The sequence below is a fragment of the Staurois parvus genome, unplaced genomic scaffold (assembly GCF_062004578.1).
Source record: "Staurois parvus isolate SC_StPar_1 unplaced genomic scaffold, SC_StPar_1.0 ptg000639l, whole genome shotgun sequence".
Classification (NCBI taxonomy): Eukaryota; Metazoa; Chordata; class Amphibia; order Anura; family Ranidae; genus Staurois; species Staurois parvus.
Genome location: NW_028318435.1, coordinates 1,899,120 through 1,926,567, shown reverse-complemented (window position 1 = coordinate 1,926,567; position 27,448 = coordinate 1,899,120). Strand labels below are relative to the sequence as shown.

At 47.5% G+C, this 27,448-nt stretch overlaps 1 protein-coding gene across 5 annotated transcripts in view; it reads left to right on the top strand.

Moving 5' to 3' along the window:
• Nucleotides 1-26,753, top strand: part of IL15 (interleukin 15) — a 75,784-nt gene extending 49,031 nt beyond the window's left edge. For 4 of the 5 annotated variants that reach the window (XM_089693876.1, XM_089693875.1, XM_089693873.1 and 1 more), the window contains one exon: nt 1,060-7,807. In XM_089693876.1, coding sequence (XP_089550002.1) covers nt 1,060-1,158 — 99 coding nt within the window. In that variant the 3' untranslated portion in view covers nt 1,159-7,807. Of the gene's footprint in view, nt 1-1,059; nt 7,808-25,611 lie in introns of those variants that run through there. The other variant, XM_089693877.1, reaches the window with a different exon arrangement.
• Nucleotides 26,754-27,448: the final 695 nt, after the last annotated feature.

Below are 27,448 nucleotides of genomic sequence, written 5' to 3'. Positions count from 1 at the left end.
TAACTAAACTGCAAAACACCATCATCTTGTGGTCAATCAACATTCTGAAAACAGTAACAGTGTGTTACATTGGTATCATTGGATCAGGGGAGGGGAAGCTTTATGCAAACATTAGTACTTTGCCCCAAATTAGCAAAATGACAGTCTCAATAAACCAGAAAAAGTCTCATCTTTGCATAAATTAACCACATTTATATTAATATTTTGCTGCTCAGTGGCTTTCCTGTCAAATCTTTGAGCTATAAGCTGTATTTTGCTGTTCCTTCTGGCTGACATTCCCCCCAACTATTTCACATTTCCCACTTGTGCTATGTGCACATGTATGGGCTTAAGCTGACCAAAGATTGGAAACAAAATCTACCTAAACTACAGAAGGTGCTGGCACTAGCAAAGGGGGTAAGAAGTCACTGCTGTTTGGTGGGAGTATGGAGCGCAATGAGTATTTATTTGGGGTTTTATGTATATTTCGGCAACAGGCTTTTATGGTTACTGGTGGGCTACAGTTCCATTTTAGGTATAAATATTATCAGAAAAGGTAAAATACTATGGAATCGGTGTGATGATTTATATTTGATAGGTTGGAGTTTAGCTTCCTGAAACCCATGTGTTTTCCTATTCAGAGCTAGGCAACAAGTTTTCTTTAATCTCTCCATCCCCGACAGTATACACTTACATTTCCTTTGTTCCCCTGCGGCACAGTTCAGTACCAGAAGCAAAAAATAAATACTTGGTACCACCAGGTATGCAGTATGTGACTCACTCCATGTTAGAATGCTGGGCCATTCACCACGTTCACACTGAGAGCCCATAGTGCTGTGTAAGCCACAACTCCAGTAACTCTTACACTAAGTGGCTGTCACTGCTGCCCCTATGAAAAGTGATCAGTGCTGGATCATCTCAAAGATGCTGGTGAAAAATGTGATTTAGTTCTCTAAAATGATCATGATCATTTACCCTAGTAATATTTTGGTTCATTTATATTAAAGAATCAGTTGCGTCTCATGTTCACTATGAACTCAATACATTTTTAACCTGAGAAATATTATTCTTGTCTTACAGGAAGATAACTGTAAGGATTGTGAAGAGTATGAAGAAAAGGATTTGGAAAAGTTTATAGAAGGCTTTACAGCACTTGCTCAACAAATGCAAACCCTATAAGAAACTAAATGGGATATAGGAGGTTGTATCTGGTGCTAGCTGCTCTTCTGAACCTGTTGATACAAGCTTTTCTTGTCCTGCAAATCTGAGAATGAATTTTTTCAGATTTTGATGGCCATACTATGAAAATCATATACATGTTTAATTGCTTAAAAACCAAGCCTTTGTATTGTTTAAATACTTACAACAGTGTGAAAAGGACAAGTAAACAACCCCACCCTATTACATCACAGATAACAAATCGAATCATTAAAAACCCATCAGTAATGGCCTGGTCTCGTTCATGTGATAACAGACAAGTGGTAATATCATATAAAAACGAATCTGATAATACTACAAATATGATATTAAAAGTGGTATAATAATTGAGGCAAACTACATGTAAAGTACATCTGAGAAGAGTAAATGATCATAAAGAGCCCTGGGAAATAACTGAAAGTTCCCCTTACACTATGATCTATAAAAGGAAAAGGTTCTATTAATTATATTATAACGAGTATAGCATGGTTAGAACCTCTGGCTGTTTTTATTTTCTTTAACTGCTACCTAACTAATAAACAGTTTAAGGTTGCTGTCCTAGACCTCTGGCTTGTGATAAGAGAACCAATTTACCCTGACCTAGGTTTTATTAATGTGGCTGATCTGCAGAGATCAAAACTTCCCTGTGGATATCCACTTAGAAAAACCAATTATCGGTGATCTGGTAAAGAGTTTCTTTAGATTCCTTTACCATTTTTCTTTTGCATGCAGATTGTGCATTAGCCCTTCGGCCCCTGTGTTGACTTCCATTCTCTTGCTACGGTCCAGATAGTAGCAGCCACGTCATGATCAGGGGTGGACTGACCATTTGGAAACTCGGGCACTGTCAGTAGTGGGCCCCATGAGATGCCCCTGGTACCTTTTTCATAGGCTTTTTTGAGTTTGGGCAAGGACACAGGGGCCCCATGATCCCCTATTGCCCGGGGGCCCCATGCGTTGTCAGTCCGCCCCTGGTCATGATAACTAGACCAAGGAAATGGGGAGCAAAGGATATAGACGTAGACCTACTGCATTTAGCAGTCCGCTTAATCCTGGCAATTGTCAGCAGAAAATGCATCCCAGAAAGCAGGCACAAATGAATATGACCACTTGCAACCCCCACCTATCCAAAACTACCCTATAGTGATAAATGACATGTTCTAGCATAGGAAGGTGTTCTGACATAATAATAATAAACATGCTCTGACACAGTGATGTAAAGTTACATGTGACACAATTTAATACCTAATATGTATGATATTTGTATGTATTTATTTGGCAAATACCCACTCTATATCGCAAACCTACAAATAATTGTATTTTTTATCATTCATTCATGGACACAGGAATAAAATAACTCTTGGACAATCAAGTTATACTGCTGCCTTCAGGAGGTCTGGACACTTGTAAACAAAAAAATCATTAAACTAGCCCCATATAACCCCACCTATGACTATCATTACTCATTGCTGTCATTGCTTTTTTCTATTGACACTTTTTTCTAGGCTCTGCAGTGGAAAACTTTTACTATATTTTTACTGTAATTTTTTTTCTATTGAAGTTTTTTTTTTACTTCACTGTAGATAGCTATTCTTCAATAACTTCAATCACTTCAATCTACAAGCAGTTTGAACTAGTCTCTACACTTTACCTATCCAGATTGGTGTTTCCTTGGTAATGTCTTGAAGGCAGCATTCAGACCCTGCTGGACTGAAAATCATGGGGTCTCTCTGGTAGGTGACTTACAGGTACAGGGCTCTGCTTTCAGAGCTATCCAGACCTATGTGTTCTGTGTTAGTCACAGTGTGCTCTCCATGTCCAGAGCTGTGGCACATCCTCTGCTGTCACACAGTCTCTGAAGACTCTTTTTGTGAGTAAGTTTATATAAGTCTGTGCATGACTATTGGAACAGTCTGCTCACAGACATTCAGCACACTCCTTAGCTACTGACACTGGTCTATTCCAATAGAGATTGTATTTCATTGGGTCATACAAATCTGATATCCTCACTGCCGTTTCCAATTTAAATGATGCAGTTCACTAGTTCACTCTGGTATGTGTCTAAAGGACCTATCTGCTAAACTAGATGTAGGGACTCTAATGCTTGTGATAATGTAAATAATTTCCCTGTACCCTCTTTTCTGGAAAACCTTCTATGTGAAGACTAGTGACTTCCAATACTTTCATGGTCTCCTCTTGAACATGTGAAAGTTTATTTTTCCCTTTCAGAAGGAATTCCTTGACAAATGGCCCTTATGTGGACTGTCTAGTACTTCACCGCAGTGGACATCTTCTCACTTTAGTGAATAATGTCTTTACATTTAGGGACTGATGCTCAGTTAATATTTCCTCATGTCCCAGCTTGGATTAACTGGAATAATTCTCTGCCCTCTTTTGGTTGGGACTTTAAATTGTGAAACCCTGTCTCATTTGATCTCATCTTTTTTTAAGGTAACCCTCTGACACAGATCATGAACCTCAAGTTTTATAACTCCTTTGGAAATTCCATGAAACCAGGCCCGAACTGGGACAAAAAAAAAACGGGAATTTTGGACTGAGCAGCCCCAAGCCCGGGGGACCCTTTCCTTGGAGTCCCATAGTCGAATGCCAGGGACCGGACGTAAGAGTGACCTTTGCAACCGTGGTAGTTCCGCTTGCCACTGGTGTCAATAATTTTTATTTGTATTTTATTTTTTTACATTCTAGACTTTATTATTATTTTTTTTTTGTAGGAGCTCTATTGGGGGGCTTTGGTGAGAGGGAAAGAAATGAAGGAAGGAAGGTCAGACAGAAAAAGGAAGGAAATGAAGAGAGAAAGAAAGAGAAGGCAGAGAAAGAGAGAGAAATAAAGAAAGAAAGAGAGAGAAAGAAAGAAAGAGAGGAATAAAGAAAGAGAGCAAATGAAAAGAAAAAGAATGAAAGAAAGAATGAAAGAAAGGAAGGAAGAGAAAAGAAAGGAAGGAAGGAATTAAGGAATGAAGAGAAAAGAAAGGAAGGAAGGAAAGAAGTGAGAAAGAAAGAGAAAACACAGAGAGAGAATTAGAGAAAAAGGGCAGAGAGAAGACACAAGACTGCTGGAGAGTGTAGACAGGGCAGACACAGGAAGAGAGGACAGGAGGAGGAGGGGCAGAACCAGCTTTCTCTCTCCCGTTTGTGGTGGGCAATGGGGCAACTGTCAGCACTGAGGACACTCTATCCTGACAGATCCCAACGGCAGTGCTGCAAGAGATGAAGGGTGAGTGGCCACGGGGGAGTATACAGGAGCCCACAGCAGCAGGAAATAGATAGGAGGGGCGGCCAGGTGGCAAATAGAGGAACCGGACCGTGCATTTCTCACCTGCTACCACTGAATGCCCGCAGGAGGGAGAGGAGAAGCAGGCATTCAGTGGCGGCAGGTGAGAAATGCATGGTCAGGTTCCTCCATGTTGCGCCCCTCCTATCCAAGTGGCGCCGGCCCACCGGGCAAATGCCCAGTGTGCCCTATGGCCAGTCCAGGCCTGCATGAAACCCTCCATTTTAACTGTGCTGGCCTCTTAGAAGCATCTAAGTTAGGGTCTCCTATGACAGTTATGCCTGTTAATGTGGATAGGACACTTTGGCTACATGCCTGGAGCATAGAGGCTATGTTTTAAGAACATATTAATTTACTGTTTACGGGAAGGCATCACTTTGGTCAAAATTTTAAAGGTGGCATGCCTCTACCTCCTGATTCTCATTCTGGGCACACATTTCTATGTACGGGATCTGTTGGCAAAGCAGAAGAGTCCCAGTCTTCTGTTATAACAGCTGTACAATCTTCCAAGCAATCAAATCTGCTTACTGCACTTAACAGTTATGCAATAACCTCTTTCTTGGAAGTAATTGAATACTCCACATGACATTGAAGGCTGTCTGTTTCCAATTCTATATAATGTGGGTCAGGGGCGGACTGAAAACTCATGGGGCCCCCGGGCAATAGGGGATCATGGGGCCCCTGTGTCCTTGCCCAAACTCAAAAAAGCCTATGAAAAAGGTACCAGGGGCATCTCATGGGGCCCCCTACTGACCCCGGGCCCTTGGGCAGTGCCCGAGTTTCCAAATGATCAGTCCGCCCCTGTTTTGGGTGGTCTCATAGTGCCTACACTATTCCCATGCAGGAGGCAACTCTTTTTAATGAATCACTGCATGTTTGTTATGGCACCCCCAGCCAGGTAACATGGGCTCACATAAGATGTGAAGTCAAAACACCAGCTTGATTTCACCAGAGCTCCTGATGGTGGAGATGGGTTTTGCTGCATGCTGGTACCAGGTTATGGCCTTCAGGGTCATCCCACTAAGGGGTGAATGAGAACAGGAAAATTACACTTCTGACAGTGCACTATCATTCTACTGATAGCAGTTTCTTCTGATGCTACTTTTTCTGGTTAGGAGCACTAGTTTGATTCTCTGTGCCTTGTTGCTTGTAACAACTCCATTTTACCTCTGCTATTTTCTACAGCCCTTGTTCAGGCATTGATTACCTTTGGATTTATTCTCAGTAAGGTTTCTCTGTGGCTATTGCCCACACCTCATTTCCATAATGAGAGGATGAGAGGCACCACACTTCACTAGCTCTACATGTGGAGAGGTATGTGAACAGCCTCAGCCTTGAACTCCGTCCAAGCCATGTCTTTGATGCATTTCATCCCACCTACCAGCGCTTAGTCATAGAGGTCACATTCCTCTAGACCTGTTGAGCTAGTGGTGTGCGGTGTCTCTCATGCCCAATGTTTCACTGCTTTCTGGATCAAGCTTTAGACAACCTGCCCCCTTACTCTGCTGTGACACCAGATTTTTTTTTACCAGCAGAGCACCTTCAGCGGCACTACATGCAAAGCAAGATAGTTCAAGCCGTGATTTGTCATAATTGTGATGAATATGGTTACAGCTCATGAAAACCACAAATCCACAATCTCAGAAAATTAGAATATTGTGAAAAGGTGCAATATTCTAGGCTCAAAGTGTCCCACTCTAATCAGCTAATTAAGCCATAACACCTGCAAAGGGTTCCTGAGCCTTTAAATGGTCTCTCAGTCTGGTTTAGTAGGAATCACAATCATGGGAAAGACTGCTGACCTGACAGTTGTGCAGAAAACCATCATTGACACCCTCCATAAGGAGGGAAAGCCTCAAAAGGTAATTGCAAAAGAAGTTGGATGTTCCCAAAGTGCTGTATCAAAGCACATTAATAGAAAGTTATGTGGAAGGGAAAAGTATGGAAGAAAAAGGTGCACAAGCAGCAGGGATGACCGCAGCCTGGAGAGGATTGTCAGGAAAAGGCCATTCAAAAGTGTTGGGGACTTTCACAAGGAGTGGACTGAGGCTGGATTCAGTGTATCAAGAGCCAGCACACACAGACGAATCCTGGACATGGGCTTCAAATGTCGTATTCCTCTTGTCAAGCCGCTCCTGAACAACAAACAACGTCAGAAGCGTCTTACCTGGGCTAAAGAAAAACAGACCTGGTCTGTTGCTCAGTGGTCCAATGTCCTCTTTTCTGATGAGAGCAACTTTTGCATCTCATTTGGAAACCAAAGACCCAGAGTATGGAGGAAGAATGGAGAGGCACACACTGCAAGATGCTTGAAGTCCACTGTGAAGTTTCCACAGTCTGTGTTGATTTGGGGAGCCATGTCATCTGCTGGTGTTGGTCCACTGTGCTTCATTAAGTCCAGGGTCAACGCAGCCATCTACCAGGAGATTTTGGAGCACTTCATGATTCCTACCGCAGATGAGCTTTATGGGGATGCTAACTTCATTTTCGAGCAGGAGTTGGCACCTGCCCACACTGCCAAAAGCACCAAAACCTGGTTCAATGACCGTTGGATTACTGTGCTTGATTGGCCAGCAAACTCGCCTGACCTGAACCCCATAGAGAATCTATGGGGCATTGCTAAGAGAAAGATGAGAGACATGAGACCGAACAATGCAGAAGAGCTGAAGGCCGCTATTGAAGCATCCTGGTCTTCCATAACACCTCAGCAGTGCCACAGGCTGATAGCTTCCATGCCACACCGCATTGAGGCAGTAATTGCTGCAAAAGGGGCCCAAACCAAGTACTGAGTACATATGCATGCTTATACTTTTCAGAGGTCTGATATTGTTCTATGTGCAATCCTTGTTTTATTGATTGCATGTAATATTCTAATTATCTGAGATTGTGGATTTGGGGTTTTCATGAGCTGTAAGCCATAATCATCACAATTATGACAAATCACGGCTTGAACTATCTTGCTTTGCATGTAATGAGTCTATCTCATATATTAGTTTCACCTTTTAAGCTGCATTACTGAAATAAATTAACTTTTGCACGATATTCTAATTTTTCGAGTTTCACCTGTATGTATTGCTTGCTTGAAGAACTGAGGCCTGATGATTGAAGGCAGAATTACATGGGGGGTAACTTAACATATATTTTTTTTGCCAGTTTCTAAATCTCTTGAAGGCAGCAGTGTAACCCAATTGTCCACAAATTACTATATTCTTGTATTCCTCAACCTTCAAGAAAGACTTTGTCAGGATGCAGGTTTTTTCATTGTTGCCCCACAAATTTCTACAGAACAGAATGTATAGGGTGTCATCTCACTCTGTATAAACATTTCTTACAACTGCATATATATACGTGTACGCCATTTTTATTACATACAGTCCATAATACTGGGATATTATAATCATTAATACTACCATAGATATGTGGCATAATATTTCCATAGGTTTTCCATCACCCTGAGGGTTCAAATGATAACAGATTATCAGACGGGGCCTGAAGACACAGTGGGGGAGATTTGCTAAAGCTGGTTCACTCAGAATCTCATGCGCCTGTGCATGGTAGCCAATCAGCTTCTAACCTAGGTTTGTTCACTTAAGCTTTAGCAATAAAACCTGGAAGCTGATTAGTTTCCATGCAAAAGTGCACAGGATTCTGAGTGAACCAGCTTTAGTAAACAAGGAATAACTTGTACCCACAAACTTCACAGAAGGTTATGAGCCTGTTCAATCTTCAACCTACTATGAAGTTTGATGATACGAGTTCTAGATGCCTGTTAGGACTGATATACTATTAGAAGGTATGTAGCATGTTCTTCATCTCATTATGGTCATACTGCACATGTTCCTCTTGTTCCTTTGCAAGGGGCACAATTTACCCAGTCTACTTATACTCCCGGCGGTTTTGCACCTGAGTAGTGTTCCATAGATCTGCCACACATGCATACCAAATGATATAATCATTTTAAGTATATAATAATATCACGTTTTTATCATTGTACAACTTATGCAACATTATTATTATGATGATGATTGTGATGGTTATGACTAGAGATGAGCGAAGAAATGAAAAATTCGATTCGACTGATTCGGCGAATTCGTGGACAATATTCGATTCGAGTCGAATAAATTCGCTGTGAATTTAACTTAAAAAAGGGTGTTTCTAGGCTTCAGAGAGACTTAATATTAGTGCAGAACACTGTACCTTTAATTTAAATGCCCTTGGAGTCTGCTGGGGAAGAGAAATAATACTGTCTGTCAGTATGACATGCAGATGAGTGCCGTCGATCTTAGAATCACTGCACACTTCACTCCTTTGGCCAGTCACGGGGCCAAAACCAGCGTTTGGAGCCACAGTGTGGCGGTGGAGGCAGCAGCAATGGGAGGCCATACAGCAACCTATGACAAAATGGAAACCAGCAGGAGCGTGAGGAGACCTGAAAGTGGCACATGGCAGAGTGGGAGCAATGGGAGGCGGTACAGGGACCCAGGTCACACTATGGGCCCAGCAGCAGCGTGACCAGGCGGTACGGGGGCCCATGGCCGATATGGGGCTTGGTGGCACCTATGGAAGGCCTGTAATCTGCCAGCAACCTATGACAAAATGGACAACCGCAGGAGTGTGAGGAGATTTCAAAGTGGCACATGGCAGAGTGGAAGCAATGGGAGGCCGTACAGGGACCCAGGTCACACTGTGGGACCAGCATCAGCGTGAACAGGCGGTACGGGGGCCCATGGCCGATTTGACCTCATTCATCCCATAGTCCTGCCGACTCACGAATAGCGTGGCCTCCTCAAAGGGCCTGAGCAAGCGCAGGTGTCACACATGAGCTGCCAATGGCTGACATCTAAGTTACACAGGGAGTACCTTTATCCGCTTTTAACATCAGGAAATCTGTGATGGCCTTTAGCTGTTCGTAAAGGCGGTCTAACATATGTAGGGTTGAATTCCACCTTGTTGCAACGTCACAGCATGAGGAGTCGGTACGGGGGCCCATGGCAGATTACATGTCTGGCAGCAGCTATGTGAGGCCCGTAATCTGCCTGCACCCTATGTCAAAAAATTTAACACACCAGCAGTGTGAAGAGACCTGAAAGTGGCACATGGCAGCAGAGTGTGGCGATGGAGACAGCAGCAATGGGAGGCCGTACAGGGACCCATGAGAGACTCTAGACTTGGCAGCAGCATGAGGAGGCGGTATATAGGGGCCCATGGCAGATTAGGGGCCTGGCAGCAGCTATGTGAGGCCCGTAATCTGCCTGCACCCTATGTCAAAAAATTTAACACACCAGCAGTGTGAAGAGACCTGAAAGTGGCACATGGCAGCAGAGTGTGGCGATGGAGACAGCAGCAATGGGAGGCCGTACAGGGACCCATGAGAGACTCTGGACTTGGCAGCAGCATGAGGAGGCGGTATATAGGGGCCCATGGCAGATTAGGGGCCTGGCAGCAGCTATGTGAGGCCCGTAATCTGCCTGCACCCTATGTCAAAAAATTTAACACACCAGCAGTGTGAAGAGACCTGAAAGTGGCACATGGCAGCAGAGTGTGGCGATGGAGACAGCAGCAATGGGAGGCCGTACAGGGACCCATGAGAGACTCTAGACTTGGCAGCAGCATGAGGAGGCGGTATATAGGGGCCCATGGCAGATTAGGGGCCTGGCAGCAGCTATGTGAGGCCCGTAATCTGCCTGCACCCTATGTCAAAAAATTAAACACACCAGCAGTGTGAAGAGACCTGAAAGTGGCACATGGCAGCAGAGTGTGGCGATGGAGACAGCAGCAATGGGAGGCCGTACAGGGACCCATGACAGACTCTGGACTTGGCAGCAGCATGAGGAGGCGGTATATAGGGGCCCATGGCAGATTAGGGGCCTGGCAGCAGCTATGTGAGGCCCGTAATCTGCCTGCACCCTATGTCAAAAAATTTAACACACCAGCAGTGTGAAGAGACCTGAAAGTGGCACATGGCAGCAGAGTGTGGCGATGGAGACAGCAGCAATGGGAGGCCGTACAGGGACCCATGAGAGACTCTGGACTTGGCAGCAGCATGAGGAGGCGGTATATAGGGGCCCATGGCAGATTAGGGGCCTGGCAGCAGCTATGTGAGGCCCGTAATCTGCCTGCACCCTATGTCAAAAAATTTAACACACCAGCAGTGTGAAGAGACCTGAAAGTGGCACATGGCAGCAGAGTGTGGCGATGGAGACAGCAGCAATGGGAGGCCGTACAGGGACCCATGAGAGACTCTAGACTTGGCAGCAGCATGAGGAGGCGGTATATAGGGGCCCATGGCAGATTAGGGGCCTGGCAGCAGCTATGTGAGGCCCGTAATCTGCCTGCACCCTATGTCAAAAAATTAAACACACCAGCAGTGTGAAGAGACCTGAAAGTGGCACATGGCAGCAGAGTGTGGCGATGGAGACAGCAGCAATGGGAGGCCGTACAGGGACCCATGACAGACTCTGGACTTGGCAGCAGCATGAGGAGGCGGTATATAGGGGCCCATGGCAGATTAGGGGCCTGGCAGCAGCTATGTGAGGCCCGTAATCTGCCTGCACCCTATGTCAAAAAATTTAACACACCAGCAGTGTGAAGAGACCTGAAAGTGGCACATGGCAGCAGAGTGTGGCGATGGAGACAGCAGCAATGGGAGGCCGTACAGGGACCCATGAGAGACTCTAGACTTGGCAGCAGCATGAGGAGGCGGTATATAGGGGCCCATGGCAGATTAGGGGCCTGGCAGCAGCTATGTGAGGCCCGTAATCTGCCTGCACCCTATGTCAAAAAATTAAACACACCAGCAGTGTGAAGAGACCTGAAAGTGGCACATGGCAGCAGAGTGTGGCGATGGAGACAGCAGCAATGGGAGGCCGTACAGGGACCCATGACAGACTCTGGACTTGGCAGCAGCATGAGGAGGCGGTATATAGGGGCCCATGGCAGATTAGGGGCCTGGCAGCAGCTATGTGAGGCCCGTAATCTGCCTGCACCCTATGTCAAAAAATTTAACACACCAGCAGTGTGAAGAGACCTGAAAGTGGCACATGGCAGCAGAGTGTGGCGATGGAGACAGCAGCAATGGGAGGCCGTACAGGGACCCATGAGAGACTCTGGACTTGGCAGCAGCATGAGGAGGCGGTATATAGGGGCCCATGGCAGATTAGGGGCCTGGCAGCAGCTATGTGAGGCCCGTAATCTGCCTGCACCCTATGTCAAAAAATTTAACACACCAGCAGTGTGAAGAGACCTGAAAGTGGCACATGGCAGCAGAGTGTGGCGATGGAGACAGCAGCAATGGGAGGCCGTACAGGGACCCATGAGAGACTCTGGACTTGGCAGCAGCATGAGGAGGCGGTATATAGGGGCCCATGGCAGATTAGGGGCCTGGCAGCAGCTATGTGAGGCCCGTAATCTGCCTGCACCCTATGTCAAAAAATTTAACACACCAGCAGTGTGAAGAGACCTGAAAGTGGCACATGGCAGCAGAGTGTGGCGATGGAGACAGCAGCAATGGGAGGCCGTACAGGGACCCATGAGAGACTCTAGACTTGGCAGCAGCATGAGGAGGCGGTATATAGGGGCCCATGGCAGATTAGGGGCCTGGCAGCAGCTATGTGAGGCCCGTAATCTGCCTGCACCCTATGTCAAAAAATTAAACACACCAGCAGTGTGAAGAGACCTGAAAGTGGCACATGGCAGCAGAGTGTGGCGATGGAGACAGCAGCAATGGGAGGCCGTACAGGGACCCATGACAGACTCTGGACTTGGCAGCAGCATGAGGAGGCGGTATATAGGGGCCCATGGCAGATTAGGGGCCTGGCAGCAGCTATGTGAGGCCCGTAATCTGCCTGCACCCTATGTCAAAAAATTTAACACACCAGCAGTGTGAAGAGACCTGAAAGTGGCACATGGCAGCAGAGTGTGGCGATGGAGACAGCAGCAATGGGAGGCCGTACAGGGACCCATGAGAGACTCTGGACTTGGCAGCAGCATGAGGAGGCGGTATATAGGGGCCCATGGCAGATTAGGGGCCTGGCAGCAGCTATGTGAGGCCCGTAATCTGCCTGCACCCTATGTCAAAAAATTTAACACACCAGCAGTGTGAAGAGACCTGAAAGTGGCACATGGCAGCAGAGTGTGGCGATGGAGACAGCAGCAATGGGAGGCCGTACAGGGACCCATGAGAGACTCTAGACTTGGCAGCAGCATGAGGAGGCGGTATATAGGGGCCCATGGCAGATTAGGGGCCTGGCAGCAGCTATGTGAGGCCCGTAATCTGCCTGCACCCTATGTCAAAAAATTAAACACACCAGCAGTGTGAAGAGACCTGAAAGTGGCACATGGCAGCAGAGTGTGGCGATGGAGACAGCAGCAATGGGAGGCCGTACAGGGACCCATGACAGACTCTGGACTTGGCAGCAGCATGAGGAGGCGGTATATAGGGGCCCATGGCAGATTAGGGGCCTGGCAGCAGCTATGTGAGGCCCGTAATCTGCCTGCACCCTATGTCAAAAAATTTAACACACCAGCAGTGTGAAGAGACCTGAAAGTGGCACATGGCAGCAGAGTGTGGCGATGGAGACAGCAGCAATGGGAGGCCGTACAGGGACCCATGAGAGACTCTAGACTTGGCAGCAGCATGAGGAGGCGGTATATAGGGGCCCATGGCAGATTAGGGGCCTGGCAGCAGCTATGTGAGGCCCGTAATCTGCCTGCACCCTATGTCAAAAAATTAAACACACCAGCAGTGTGAAGAGACCTGAAAGTGGCACATGGCAGCAGAGTGTGGCGATGGAGACAGCAGCAATGGGAGGCCGTACAGGGACCCATGACAGACTCTGGACTTGGCAGCAGCATGAGGAGGCGGTATATAGGGGCCCATGGCAGATTAGGGGCCTGGCAGCAGCTATGTGAGGCCCGTAATCTGCCTGCACCCTATGTCAAAAAATTTAACACACCAGCAGTGTGAAGAGACCTGAAAGTGGCACATGGCAGCAGAGTGTGGCGATGGAGACAGCAGCAATGGGAGGCCGTACAGGGACCCATGAGAGACTCTGGACTTGGCAGCAGCATGAGGAGGCGGTATATAGGGGCCCATGGCAGATTAGGGGCCTGGCAGCAGCTATGTGAGGCCCGTAATCTGCCTGCACCCTATGTCAAAAAATTTAACACACCAGCAGTGTGAAGAGACCTGAAAGTGGCACATGGCAGCAGAGTGTGGCGATGGAGACAGCAGCAATGGGAGGCCGTACAGGGACCCATGAGAGACTATGGACTTGGCAGCAGCATGAGGAGGCGGTATATAGGGGCCCATGGCAGATTAGGGGCCTGGCAGCAGCTATGTGAGGCCCGTAATCTGCCTGCACCCTATGTCAAAAAATTTAACACACCAGCAGTGTGAAGAGACCTGAAAGTGGCACATGGCAGCAGAGTGTGGCGATGGAGACAGCAGCAATGGGAGGCCGTACAGGGACCCATGAGAGACTCTAGACTTGGCAGCAGCATGAGGAGGCGGTATATAGGGGCCCATGGCAGATTAGGGGCCTGGCAGCAGCTATGTGAGGCCCGTAATCTGCCTGCACCCTATGTCAAAAAATTAAACACACCAGCAGTGTGAAGAGACCTGAAAGTGGCACATGGCAGCAGAGTGTGGCGATGGAGACAGCAGCAATGGGAGGCCGTACAGGGACCCATGACAGACTCTGGACTTGGCAGCAGCATGAGGAGGCGGTATATAGGGGCCCATGGCAGATTAGGGGCCTGGCAGCAGCTATGTGAGGCCCGTAATCTGCCTGCACCCTATGTCAAAAAATTTAACACACCAGCAGTGTGAAGAGACCTGAAAGTGGCACATGGCAGCAGAGTGTGGCGATGGAGACAGCAGCAATGGGAGGCCGTACAGGGACCCATGAGAGACTCTGGACTTGGCAGCAGCATGAGGAGGCGGTATATAGGGGCCCATGGCAGATTAGGGGCCTGGCAGCAGCTATGTGAGGCCCGTAATCTGCCTGCACCCTATGTCAAAAAATTTAACACACCAGCAGTGTGAAGAGACCTGAAAGTGGCACATGGCAGCAGAGTGTGGCGATGGAGACAGCAGCAATGGGAGGCCGTACAGGGACCCATGAGAGACTCTAGACTTGGCAGCAGCATGAGGAGGCGGTATATAGGGGCCCATGGCAGATTAGGGGCCTGGCAGCAGCTATGTGAGGCCCGTAATCTGCCTGCACCCTATGTCAAAAAATTAAACACACCAGCAGTGTGAAGAGACCTGAAAGTGGCACATGGCAGCAGAGTGTGGCGATGGAGACAGCAGCAATGGGAGGCCGTACAGGGACCCATGACAGACTCTGGACTTGGCAGCAGCATGAGGAGGCGGTATATAGGGGCCCATGGCAGATTAGGGGCCTGGCAGCAGCTATGTGAGGCCCGTAATCTGCCTGCACCCTATGTCAAAAAATTTAACACACCAGCAGTGTGAAGAGACCTGAAAGTGGCACATGGCAGCAGAGTGTGGCGATGGAGACAGCAGCAATGGGAGGCCGTACAGGGACCCATGAGAGACTCTAGACTTGGCAGCAGCATGAGGAGGCGGTATATAGGGGCCCATGGCAGATTAGGGGCCTGGCAGCAGCTATGTGAGGCCCGTAATCTGCCTGCACCCTATGTCAAAAAATTAAACACACCAGCAGTGTGAAGAGACCTGAAAGTGGCACATGGCAGCAGAGTGTGGCGATGGAGACAGCAGCAATGGGAGGCCGTACAGGGACCCATGACAGACTCTGGACTTGGCAGCAGCATGAGGAGGCGGTATATAGGGGCCCATGGCAGATTAGGGGCCTGGCAGCAGCTATGTGAGGCCCGTAATCTGCCTGCACCCTATGTCAAAAAATTTAACACACCAGCAGTGTGAAGAGACCTGAAAGTGGCACATGGCAGCAGAGTGTGGCGATGGAGACAGCAGCAATGGGAGGCCGTACAGGGACCCATGAGAGACTCTGGACTTGGCAGCAGCATGAGGAGGCGGTATATAGGGGCCCATGGCAGATTAGGGGCCTGGCAGCAGCTATGTGAGGCCCGTAATCTGCCTGCACCCTATGTCAAAAAATTTAACACACCAGCAGTGTGAAGAGACCTGAAAGTGGCACATGGCAGCAGAGTGTGGCGATGGAGACAGCAGCAATGGGAGGCCGTACAGGGACCCATGAGAGACTCTAGACTTGGCAGCAGCATGAGGAGGCGGTATATAGGGGCCCATGGCAGATTAGGGGCCTGGCAGCAGCTATGTGAGGCCCGTAATCTGCCTGCACCCTATGTCAAAAAATTAAACACACCAGCAGTGTGAAGAGACCTGAAAGTGGCACATGGCAGCAGAGTGTGGCGATGGAGACAGCAGCAATGGGAGGCCGTACAGGGACCCATGACAGACTCTAGACTTGGCAGCAGCATGAGGAGGCGGTATATAGGGGCCCATGGCAGATTAGGGGCCTGGCAGCAGCTATGTGAGGCCCGTAATCTGCCTGCACCCTATGTCAAAAAATTTAACACACCAGCAGTGTGAAGAGACCTGAAAGTGGCACATGGCAGCAGAGTGTGGCGATGGAGACAGCAGCAATGGGAGGCCGTACAGGGACCCATGAGAGACTCTAGACTTGGCAGCAGCATGAGGAGGCGGTATATAGGGGCCCATGGCAGATTAGGGGCCTGGCAGCAGCTATGTGAGGCCCGTAATCTGCCTGCACCCTATGTCAAAAAATTTAACACACCAGCAGTGTGAAGAGACCTGAAAGTGGCACATGGCAGCAGAGTGTGGCGATGGAGACAGCAGCAATGGGAGGCCGTACAGGGACCCATGAGAGACTCTGGACTTGGCAGCAGCATGAGGAGGCGGTATATAGGGGCCCATGGCAGATTAGGGGCCTGGCAGCAGCTATGTGAGGCCCGTAATCTGCCTGCACCCTATGTCAAAAAATTTAACACACCAGCAGTGTGAAGAGACCTGAAAGTGGCACATGGCAGCAGAGTGTGGCGATGGAGACAGCAGCAATGGGAGGCCGTACAGGGACCCATGAGAGACTCTAGACTTGGCAGCAGCATGAGGAGGCGGTATATAGGGGCCCATGGCAGATTAGGGGCCTGGCAGCAGCTATGTGAGGCCCGTAATCTGCCTGCACCCTATGTCAAAAAATTAAACACACCAGCAGTGTGAAGAGACCTGAAAGTGGCACATGGCAGCAGAGTGTGGCGATGGAGACAGCAGCAATGGGAGGCCGTACAGGGACCCATGACAGACTCTGGACTTGGCAGCAGCATGAGGAGGCGGTATATAGGGGCCCATGGCAGATTAGGGGCCTGGCAGCAGCTATGTGAGGCCCGTAATCTGCCTGCACCCTATGTCAAAAAATTTAACACACCAGCAGTGTGAAGAGACCTGAAAGTGGCACATGGCAGCAGAGTGTGGCGATGGAGACAGCAGCAATGGGAGGCCGTACAGGGACCCATGAGAGACTCTAGACTTGGCAGCAGCATGAGGAGGCGGTATATAGGGGCCCATGGCAGATTAGGGGCCTGGCAGCAGCTATGTGAGGCCCGTAATCTGCCTGCACCCTATGTCAAAAAATTTAACACACCAGCAGTGTGAAGAGACCTGAAAGTGGCACATGGCAGCAGAGTGTGGCGATGGAGACAGCAGCAATGGGAGGCCGTACAGGGACCCATGAGAGACTCTGGACTTGGCAGCAGCATGAGGAGGCGGTATATAGGGGCCTATGGCAGATTAGGGGCCTGGCAGCAGCTATAGGAGGCCCGTAATCTGCCAGCACCCTATGTCAAAAAATTAAACACACCAGCAGTGTGAGGAGACCTGAAAGTGGCACATGTTTGAGGCATGATTCATGGCGGATTTAGTCAGTTGTGTCAGGAACTGGTGGTTTGAAATCCAGACTAATCCACGCCTGATTCATTTTCACAAACGTGAGTCTCTCCACACTTTGGGTGGACAGTCGTGTCCTCCGCGGAGTTACAATACCTCCTGCCGCACTAAACACGCGCTCCGATGCCACGCTACTGGCCGGGCATGACAGCCTTTCAAGGGCAAATTCAGCTAGTTGGGGCCAAAGGTCAAGTTTCGTTGCCCAGTAGTCAAGGGGATTGTCTACCTCGGTTGGCAGGGTGCTGTCCAAGTAGGCCCAAGCCTGTTGTTTGAGCTCCTGCTCCAGGTCCACCTGATGCTGCTGCTGCTGCTGCGGCTGGTTAGTAGTTTCCTCACTGCGCTGGTGAAGAAAGCTACTCATCATCGACTGCAGACTGAGGCAGCCGCTGCTGGTGGAGCTGCCACTGCTCCTACCACCCCACCCCTCCCCTGCTGCCATGCCAGCGGAACGCGAGCGCACAGGGCCCACAGTGTCTGAGGATGGACGTTGGCGCACAAAGGCAGAGACCAACTGACTACATAGGTGGTTTTTATAGTACGTAATTTTGGCCTCCCTCTCAGCAGGTGTGAAAAAGGCCACCATTTTGGACCGGTAGCGAGGGTCCAACAAGGTGGACAGCCAAAAGTCATCCCTCTGTCTGATGGTTATTATTCGGCTGTCGCTACGCAAGCAACCGAGCATGCTATGGGCCATTTGTGCCAAGGAATGCGAGGGACTCCCTGCCTCCATCTCCACAGCATACTGCCACGGTGCGTCTGGGTCCTCTGTCTCCTCCTCCTCCTCCTCTACCAGATGCTCCTGCTCCTCCACTCCTGTCCGCTGAGTGGAAAAACCACCCATTTCACTCAATAATTCCTGAGCACAAATGTCCTCCTCTACCTCCTCCTCTTCTTCCTGTCCTGCCCCCACAGGGGTCATGTGGCGTTGAGATCTGTGCGCCACGTCTACCGCACCCTGACCAGCCATTGTTAACAGCATTTGTTCCAGGACGTGCAACAGAGGAATGACGTCGTTCATCCCATAGTCCTGCCGACTCACGAATAGCGTGGCCTCCTCAAAGGGCCTGAGCAAGCGGCAGGTGTCACGCATGAGCTGCCAATGGCTGACATCTAAGTTACACAGGGGAGTACCTTTATCCGCTTGTAACATCAGGAAATCGGTGATGGCCTTTCGCTGCTCGTAAAGGCGGTCTAACATGTGTAGGGTTGAATTCCACCTTGTTGCAACGTCGCAGATCAGGCGATGCTGTGGAATTCCGTTCTGCCGCTGCAGCTCAATGAGGGTGTTCTTTGCGGTGTAGGAATGGCTGAAATGCATGCACAGTTTACGTGACATTTTAAGGATGTCTTGCAGTGGGATGGTGGATTTTAGGAACCGCTTGACAACCAGATTGAACACGTGAGCCATGCATGGCGCATGGCACAACCTTCCTTGACGCAGAGCAGACACCATGTTCTTTCCGTTGTCAGTCAACATGGTTCCGATTTTTAGTTTGCGCGGAGACAGCCATCTGTCGATTTCTCTGTTCATTACACTCAGCAGTTCCTCCCCTGTGTGACTACGTTCGCCAAGGCATACCAGGTGCAGCACAGCGTGACACCGTTGCGCCCTGCACATGTGATATGCCGGTCGGGTAATGGGACTTGGCACGGGGGTGGCGGCTGAGGACACGGCGGAAAAAGAGGTGGTAGAGGCGGACATGCTTGCTGGACCAAGGACGTGCAAACGTGGAGGCAAAAGCGTCGTGACCTGTCCAAGTTGCTGGTGCGGCTGTGCCGGCACCACGTTCACCCAGTGGGCCGTAAATGACATGTACTGTCCCTGACCGTAGTTACAGCTCCACACGTCGGCGCTGCCGTGCACTTTGGCAGAGACCGACATGCTCAAAGACTGGCCCACCATCTCTTCTACATGTGAATGCAGGGCTGGCACTGCCTTTTGGGCAAAGAAATGACGGCTTGGCACTCTCCACCGCGGCGCGGCACAAGCCATCATTTCTCGGAAAGGTGCTGAGTCCACCAGTTGGAAAGGGAGGGACTGCAGCACCAGCAACTTGGACAGGAGGACGTTCAGCTTTTGCACCGTCGGGTGCGTGCTCGCAAACTGTTGTCTCTTGGATACGGATTCCAAGAAAGACTGTTGACGGAATCCGAGAAGAGGAGTAGCAGGAGAAGGAGCATCTGAACGAGCGGAAGATGCCAATGAGCGACAACTCCCCTCAGCAGAGGTGTTGGAGCCTTGACTGGCTGATAGAGGGCGATTGACGACGTCGGGTGATGGAGCAAGTAACGGAGCGGGTGATGGAGCGGGGGCTGGGGCAGGCAGAACCGCCGTATGTTTATCACGGTTTTCCCAGGCCACCGAATGGTGACGCTGCATATGCTGACGCAACGCTGTAGTCCCAACATGGGCCCCCTGGCCACGCTTGCATTTCTGGCCACATAGTCGACATACGGCTACGTTTACTTCCTCGGGCGGCTTGAGGAAAAATTGCCACACCACCGAGTAGGAAACTTTGCCCCCGCTACTCTTCACTGGCTGACTGCTACTTCCTCCGTGCGCAACGGCACCACTACTGGCCGTGGTGGTAGGCTGCAGTGGAGCTGGTGCTCTACTCCGTGGACGTTTGGCTCCACTGACACTGATGCGACCCTGCTGCTGTCTCCTGGGCAACCCACCGACTGTTTTGCTCGCTGCCAAGCTGCCACCCTCTTCTCCTGATGATGCGGAAGAAATTGCCTGATGACGACGAGGCTGCCAAGTGCGATCAACCTCCTCATCATCAAGTAGGGTCTCCGCCTCACTACTAGCCCCCTCGGCTGCGTCTGGGTCAGGAGACAGACCTGTCTCTAGACCGGCTACCGAGCCACTCTCCTCGCCAGTACTTGTTCGCTTGGCTGCTGAAAAGGCCGATGTCTCCCCCCGTTCCTGACCGCCCTCTGTTAGCTCTTCCTCACTGTACAGTGGGGCTGAGCCCACAGCATGCGATACTTCGCTTGGTGAGGGAACAGCAAAGGACAGGGGCAGGTAGAGGACACGTGATTTCAGTGGGCTTGGTCCCGGGCCATGCCAACTAACGGTTGTGTCTGACGTACCCACCGACCGTTGGCTGTAGGTGTCAGAGGTGACCTGGGAAGAGGAAGACGACCGAGCCAACCAATCAATGACGGCAGGGTTGTCGGTGGAGACACGACCGCTGGATGACACCGGGAGCACTGGCCTCTGGCTGCGAATACTGCTGCCTCGACCCCTTCCTCTGCTGCCACGTCTGCTCGCTCCTAAAACATTGCCTCCTCTGCCACTCCTCTGCATGTTGTCTGACATACTATTTAATTCAACGATTAGGTGTCCCTGAGTAACAATTCTCTGGCACTCAGTAACAATTCTGTCTGTCCCTGAGTATGAATTCTGTGGCCCTGAGTAACAATTATGTGTCTGTGCGAGTAACAATTCTGTGTCTGTGCGAGTAACAATTCTGTGTCTGTGCAAGTAACAATTTTGTGTCTGTGCGAGTAACAATTCTCTGGCACTCAGTAACAATTCTGTCTGTCCCTGAGTAACAATTCTCTGGCACTCAGTAACAATTCTGTCTGTCCCTGAGTATGAATTCTGTGGCCCTGAGTAACAATTCTGTGTCTGTGCGAGTAACAATTCTGTGTCTGTGCAAGTAACAATTTTGTGTCTGTGCGAGTAACAATTCTCTGGCACTCAGTAACAATTCTGTCTGTCCCTGAGTAACAATTCTCTGGCACTCAGTAACAATTCTGTCTGTCCCTGAGTATGAATTCTGTGGCCCTGAGTAACAATTCTGTGTCTGTGCGAGTAACAATTCTGTGTCTGTGCAAGTAACAATTTTGTGTCTGTGCGAGTAACAATTCTCTGGCACTCAGTAACAATTCTGTCTGTCCCTGAGTAACAATTCTCTGGCACTCAGTAACAATTCTGTCTGTCCCTGAGTAACAATTCTCTGGCACTCAGTAACAATTCTGTCTATCCCTGAGTATGAATTCTGTGGCCCTGAGTAACAATTCTGTGTCTGTGCGAGTAACAATTCTGTGTCTGTGCAAGTAACAATTTTGTGTCTGTGCGAGTAACAATTCTCTGGCACTCAGTAACAATTCTGTCTGTCCCTGAGTAACAATTCTCTGGCACTCAGTAACAATTCTGTCTGTCCCTGAGTAACAATTCTCTGGCACTCAGTAACAATTCTGTCTGTCCCTGAGTATGAATTCTGTGGCCCTGAGTAACAATTCTGTGTCTGTGCGAGTAACAATTCTGTGTCTGTGCAAGTAACAATTTTGTGTCTGTGCGAGTAACAATTCTCTGGCACTCAGTAACAATTCTGTCTGTCCCTGAGTAACAATTCTCTGGCACTCAGTAACAATTCTGTCTGTCCCTGAGTAACAATTCTCTGGCACTCAGTAACAATTCTGTCTATCCCTGAGTATGAATTCTGTGGCCCTGAGTAACAATTCTGTGTCTGTGCGAGTAACAATTCTGTGTCTGTGCAAGTAACAATTTTGTGTCTGTGCGAGTAACAATTCTCTGGCACTCAGTAACAATTCTGTCTGTCCCTGAGTAACAATTCTCTGGCACTCAGTAACAATTCTGTCTGTCCCTGAGTAACAATTCTCTGGCACTCAGTAACAATTCTGTCTATCCCTGAGTATGAATTCTGTGGCCCTGAGTAACAATTCTGTGTCTGTGCGAGTAACAATTCTGTGTCTGTGCAAGTAACAATTTTGTGTCTGTGCGAGTAACAATTCTCTGGCACTCAGTAACAATTCTGTCTGTCCCTGAGTAACAATTCTCTGGCACTCAGTAACAATTCTGTCTGTCCCTGAGTAACAATTCTCTGGCACTCAGTAACAATTCTGTCTGTCCCTGAGTATGAATTCTGTGGCCCTGAGTAACAATTCTGTGTCTGTGCGAGTAACAATTCTGTGTCTGTGCAAGTAACAATTTTGTGTCTGTGCGAGTAACAATTCTCTGGCACTCAGTAACAATTCTGTCTGTCCCTGAGTAACAATTCTCTGGCACTCAGTAACAATTCTGTCTGTCCCTGAGTAACAATTCTCTGGCACTCAGTAACAATTCTGTCTGTCCCTGAGTATGAATTCTGTGGCCCTGAGTAACAATTCTGTGTCTGTGCGAGTAACAATTCTGTGTCTGTGCAAGTAACAATTTTGTGTCTGTGCGAGTAACAATTCTCTGGCACTCAGTAACAATTCTGTCTGTCCCTGAGTAACAATTCTCTGGCACTCAGTAACAATTCTGTCTGTCCCTGAGTAACAATTCTCTGGCACTCAGTAACAATTCTGTCTGTCCCTGAGTATGAATTCTGTGGCCCTGAGTAACAATTCTGTGTCTGTGCGAGTAACAATTCTGTGTCTGTGCAAGTAACAATTTTGTGTCTGTGCGAGTAACAATTCTCTGGCACTCAGTAACAATTCTGTCTGTCCCTGAGTAACAATTCTCTGGCACTCAGTAACAATTCTGTCTGTCCCTGAGTAACAATTCTCTGGCACTCAGTAACAATTCTGTCTGTCCCTGAGTATGAATTCTGTGGCCCTGAGTAACAATTCTGTGTCTGTGCGAGTAACAATTCTGTGTCTGTGCAAGTAACAATTTTGTGTCTGTGCGAGTAACAATTCTCTGGCACTCAGTAACAATTCTGTCTGTCCCTGAGTAACAATTCTCTGGCACTCAGTAACAATTCTGTCTGTCCCTGAGTAACAATTCTCTGGCACTCAGTAACAATTCTGTCTGTCCCTGAGTAACAATTCTCTGGCACTCAGTAACAATTCTGTCTGTCCCTGAGTAACAATTCTCTGGCACTCAGTAACAATTCTGTCTGTCCCTGAGTAACAATTCTCTGGCACTCAGTAACAATTCTGTCTGTCCCTGAGTAACAATTCTCTGGCACTCAGTAACAATTCTGTCTGTCCCTGAGTAACAATTCTCTGGCACTCAGTAACAATTCTGTCTGTCCCTGAGTAACAATTCTGTCTGTCCCTGAGAATGAATTCTGTGGCCCTGAGTAAGAATTCTCTGGCACTCAGTAACAATTCTGTCTGTCCCTGAGTAACAATTCTCTGGCACTCAGTAACAATTCTGTCTGTCCCTGAGTAAAAATTCTGTGGCCCTAATAACGTTTCTGTGGCCCTAAGTAACAATTCTCTGGCACTGAGTAACAATTCTGTCTGTCCCTGAGTATGAATTCTGTGGCCCTAACTAGCGTTTCTTTGTCCCTAAATAACGATTCTGTGGCCCTCATTAACAAGTCTGTGTCCCTGAGTAATGGTTCTCTGTCCCTAAGTAACTTCTCTCTGTCCCCAATTCTCGTTTCTGTGGCCCTAACTCTGTCCCTGTCCCTAGTACAGAGCGGTCTGCCTCTGTTCAATGACTGCAGGCAAATGAAGATTTCCAAAATGGCCGCTATATATACCTCGACCATTACACAGTGCTGGCTGGCTGGCTGCTGATTGGCTGATGCGATCACATGTCGTTGAGGAATGCATTATGGGGCAGCGCGCCTTGTCTGCGCGCCTTCCCCGACATCCCCGCTCCGTCGCCGCACATGTCAGCCGCCATTTTCGGAAAAATTTCGATTCGCGCGTCCGAATTAGGCTGTTTTTCGGATTCGGCACGAATCGAAATTTTTCCGATATTCGACTCGAATTCCACTTCGGATGCTTCGATTCGCTCATCTCTAGTTATGACCATTATAAATATAGATATCTTTAAATTTTTTATGCAGTCTGAAGAAACAGATGTATTCTGTGAAACATGTAACCACCATCTTACAATCAAAATTCTGCAATAATTAGTAAAAAGAAAGTTTGCGTTCAATTTCGTTTGTAACCTTCAGGGTGATGGTAATGCGTAATATGACATATCTGTGGTAGTACTAATGATTGCAATATCCCACTATTATTTTTTTTATGTATTTTAAGGCATGTTCTGGAATAGTTTTATTGGATTGTAAATAAGAAAAATTGCATCCTTTTATACAGTACATGCTGTATGAATTGTTTACATAGAGTGAGATGACACCTTGAAAACCCTGTTCTGTGGAAATTTGTGGGAAAGTCTGTTGTTGTTGGGTTATGGTGACCACATGTACTTATAGACGGATGTGTTTTATAAATTTGCTTCATTGTTTTCACTGTGGATGAAATGCTTAGCACATCTCAGCCTGGTTTTATCACACCCAGAACTACACCTTCTCAGTTTTCATTGCAAACTAAGGGGTGATGTAAGTTGAAGTTTTCTGAAGATATGGAGATGGCCCACAGGCACCACTAGTCCCCAGCCACTGTTGCAGCCATTACCCTGATGGAGAAGCCAGAATCCAGTCATGTGACTGATTCTACATGCTTTGATAATAAATAGAAACACTCTGTTTTTGTTTTTAATTAAGCGATCATTTCCTCTGAAGGGAAGGTGTTCTTTAATAGCTGTGAATAAACCTGTTGAAATCTAATTAAAGGTTGCACCTTTTGCTTATACATGCAACATACAGTATTAAGTGAATTAATGTAATCATAAGGTGTATATTGTGAGTATCCTGGTTTGCTTGGCTGAGCCAGCAGTAAATTATTACAGTAGCCTGAAGATTAAAGATTAAAGAGTAATGAAAGGGAAAGGTGAATCTAAACGTACAATATACATCAAAATAATTTTTCAACAAACCTGAATCTTTTATCCTTAAAAGTAGTCCTTGAGGTCTGGCAGCTTACCAAATCTTAGATGTGATGGCTGAATTAGTTAGTTTTCTTTTTTAGGTTTTCTTTCTTTTATTTATCTTGGTGATCCAGCTAGTAAGTCTGTTCTTTTTTTAAAAGAACAAACTCTCCTGCAGATGTAGCAGGTACAAGAATGAGACAAACCATTTTTCACTGACAGAGTGGCTTGCAATGGTCAGTGTTTATTTATGTAACACCTTTGCTGTAGCTGCTCATAAAGTTTGGAGTTTGCTTTCAGTTCGTTAAGCTGGCCATACATGGATCGAAATTTGTCTGGTTCAGCAGAGATCGGATGAATATCAATCCATACTAAAATTTGTGACTGTGCTAGAACAATGAAAATGTGTACTTCACCAATATATAAATACATAAAAACAAAATATGCACATAAAATTCATATGCAAAATATATACAACAATAAAGTGCCAAATATTTAAAAACAAATAATATCTATCCTCTGTTGTAGGTGTGGCAGACAGGAGGGATCCATGCTTCACATCTGGTGCAGTTGTGACCTTTTGACACATTTTTGGTCATCTGTCCAAAAAATATTTTTGTCAGATTACAGCATTGCCCATGGATTTTGCCTTGTCTATTACATCATTCCACTCTCCCTCGAAGGGAATATTTAAAATCCCTTGCTATGCACATGGTGAATGAGGCTATTATGTGCATTCCAACTCACTGGCGCTCACAGACTATCCCAACGATTAGAGAATGGTTTTTGAGAATGAATAAAACTGAGGAAATGGAAGAGCTTATTCATGTTTCCCATGAAAACATACAGAAATTTCACACTATCTGGTCTGACTGTATTCACTTCAAGTATACTGTGGACTACCTGAGATCTACTTAAACAAATTGGCTGGGAAGAATTCTTCCAAATTTCTGCTGTTTAGATAGACCCAGGGGCAGACTGACAACTCATGGGGCCCCCGGGCAATAGGGGATCATGGGGCCCCTGTGTCCTTGCCCAAACTCAAAAAAGCCTATGAAAAAGGTACCAGGGGCATCTCATGGGGCCCCCTACTGACCCCGGCCCTCAGGCAGTGCCCAAGTTTCCAAATGGTCAGCCTGTCCCTGGATAGACCCTTTGGGGAGCTTTGCCCTAGATATTCTCCCCGGACACTGTCAGTAAGTGGAGATTTAGCTTAAGCAAGGAGACTCTTGTTTATGGGTGAGGAGGACTGACTGACACACACCCTCTTTTTTTCCCTTTACGTTCTCCCCCCTCCCCCCACCCACCATTTTTTTCTCTTTCTCTTCTCTATCTTTCTAAAGTTCCATTATATTTGTATGTTCAGCAAAATAAGCTAATAAAAGAGCTGAATAATTGGTTGCACTTTTTACCTATACTAGTAGCATGACAGACCCACTATTCAGATTTATGCACTTTGGTGCAGCATAAAGCTTGCACATTTATCCTCTATTGTAAAAGATATAGGTCATATTTGATTGTATTATGCTGTATACCAAATATCCGTGTTTTCTTTTCCTTTTCTAAATTTCTTTTCTTGCTGTTGTGATTTCATTTATATAATTCTGGAATACAAATGTTACTGATACAATTTGTTATTAATAAACAATTTATGGAAAAAAAATCATAAACGAGTAATACATTCATGCATAAACTTCTTAAAAAAATGTCCAAATTGATAACATAAGTCTGTGAAGTGTTCAGTGCAGTACAGTGTGTCACTGTCCAAAACCACAATCAATTGTAGCTGTGCTTTCATTTTCTCAGAATGCAACAGTGCCGCGGGGAGGATTACCTCATCCACCTCGAATGTGTGGTTGGGGAAATTGGTTCATTTTATTTTTAATTCAGCCCACTGGCTGAACGAAAAGAATGGAACCGTGTATGGACAGCTTTGGTGTATTAAAATCTACTAGTACATCTAACACTTCCCTCCACCCAGATCAACAATGCTGCTGTCCAAAGGTGCCACTGTGCTTCTTCATCCAGATTGGGGGCATGCTAATAAAAGGAGGTGTTTTACTGGCCAGATTATCAGGTGATAAAACAGGGGGAGAGGAAAAAAGCCTAAAAAAGAAAACTACAGCAACTGCCATATCTAATGATAGGTAAGCTGCAATATATTACATTTTTGTTATGAAAAACCCACCTTCCTTGACATGTTTCACCACTCACTCCTGTCCTGCTGGTAATGATAAGAGAGAACTTCATCTTTTCACCAGGAGTTGGTAAAATGTGTCAAGGAATGTTGGTTTTCGGGTGGAGCCATGATTGTATGCAGTCTTTTTCGACAATCAATAAATACAGGAAGAGGAGCTAAGTTTGG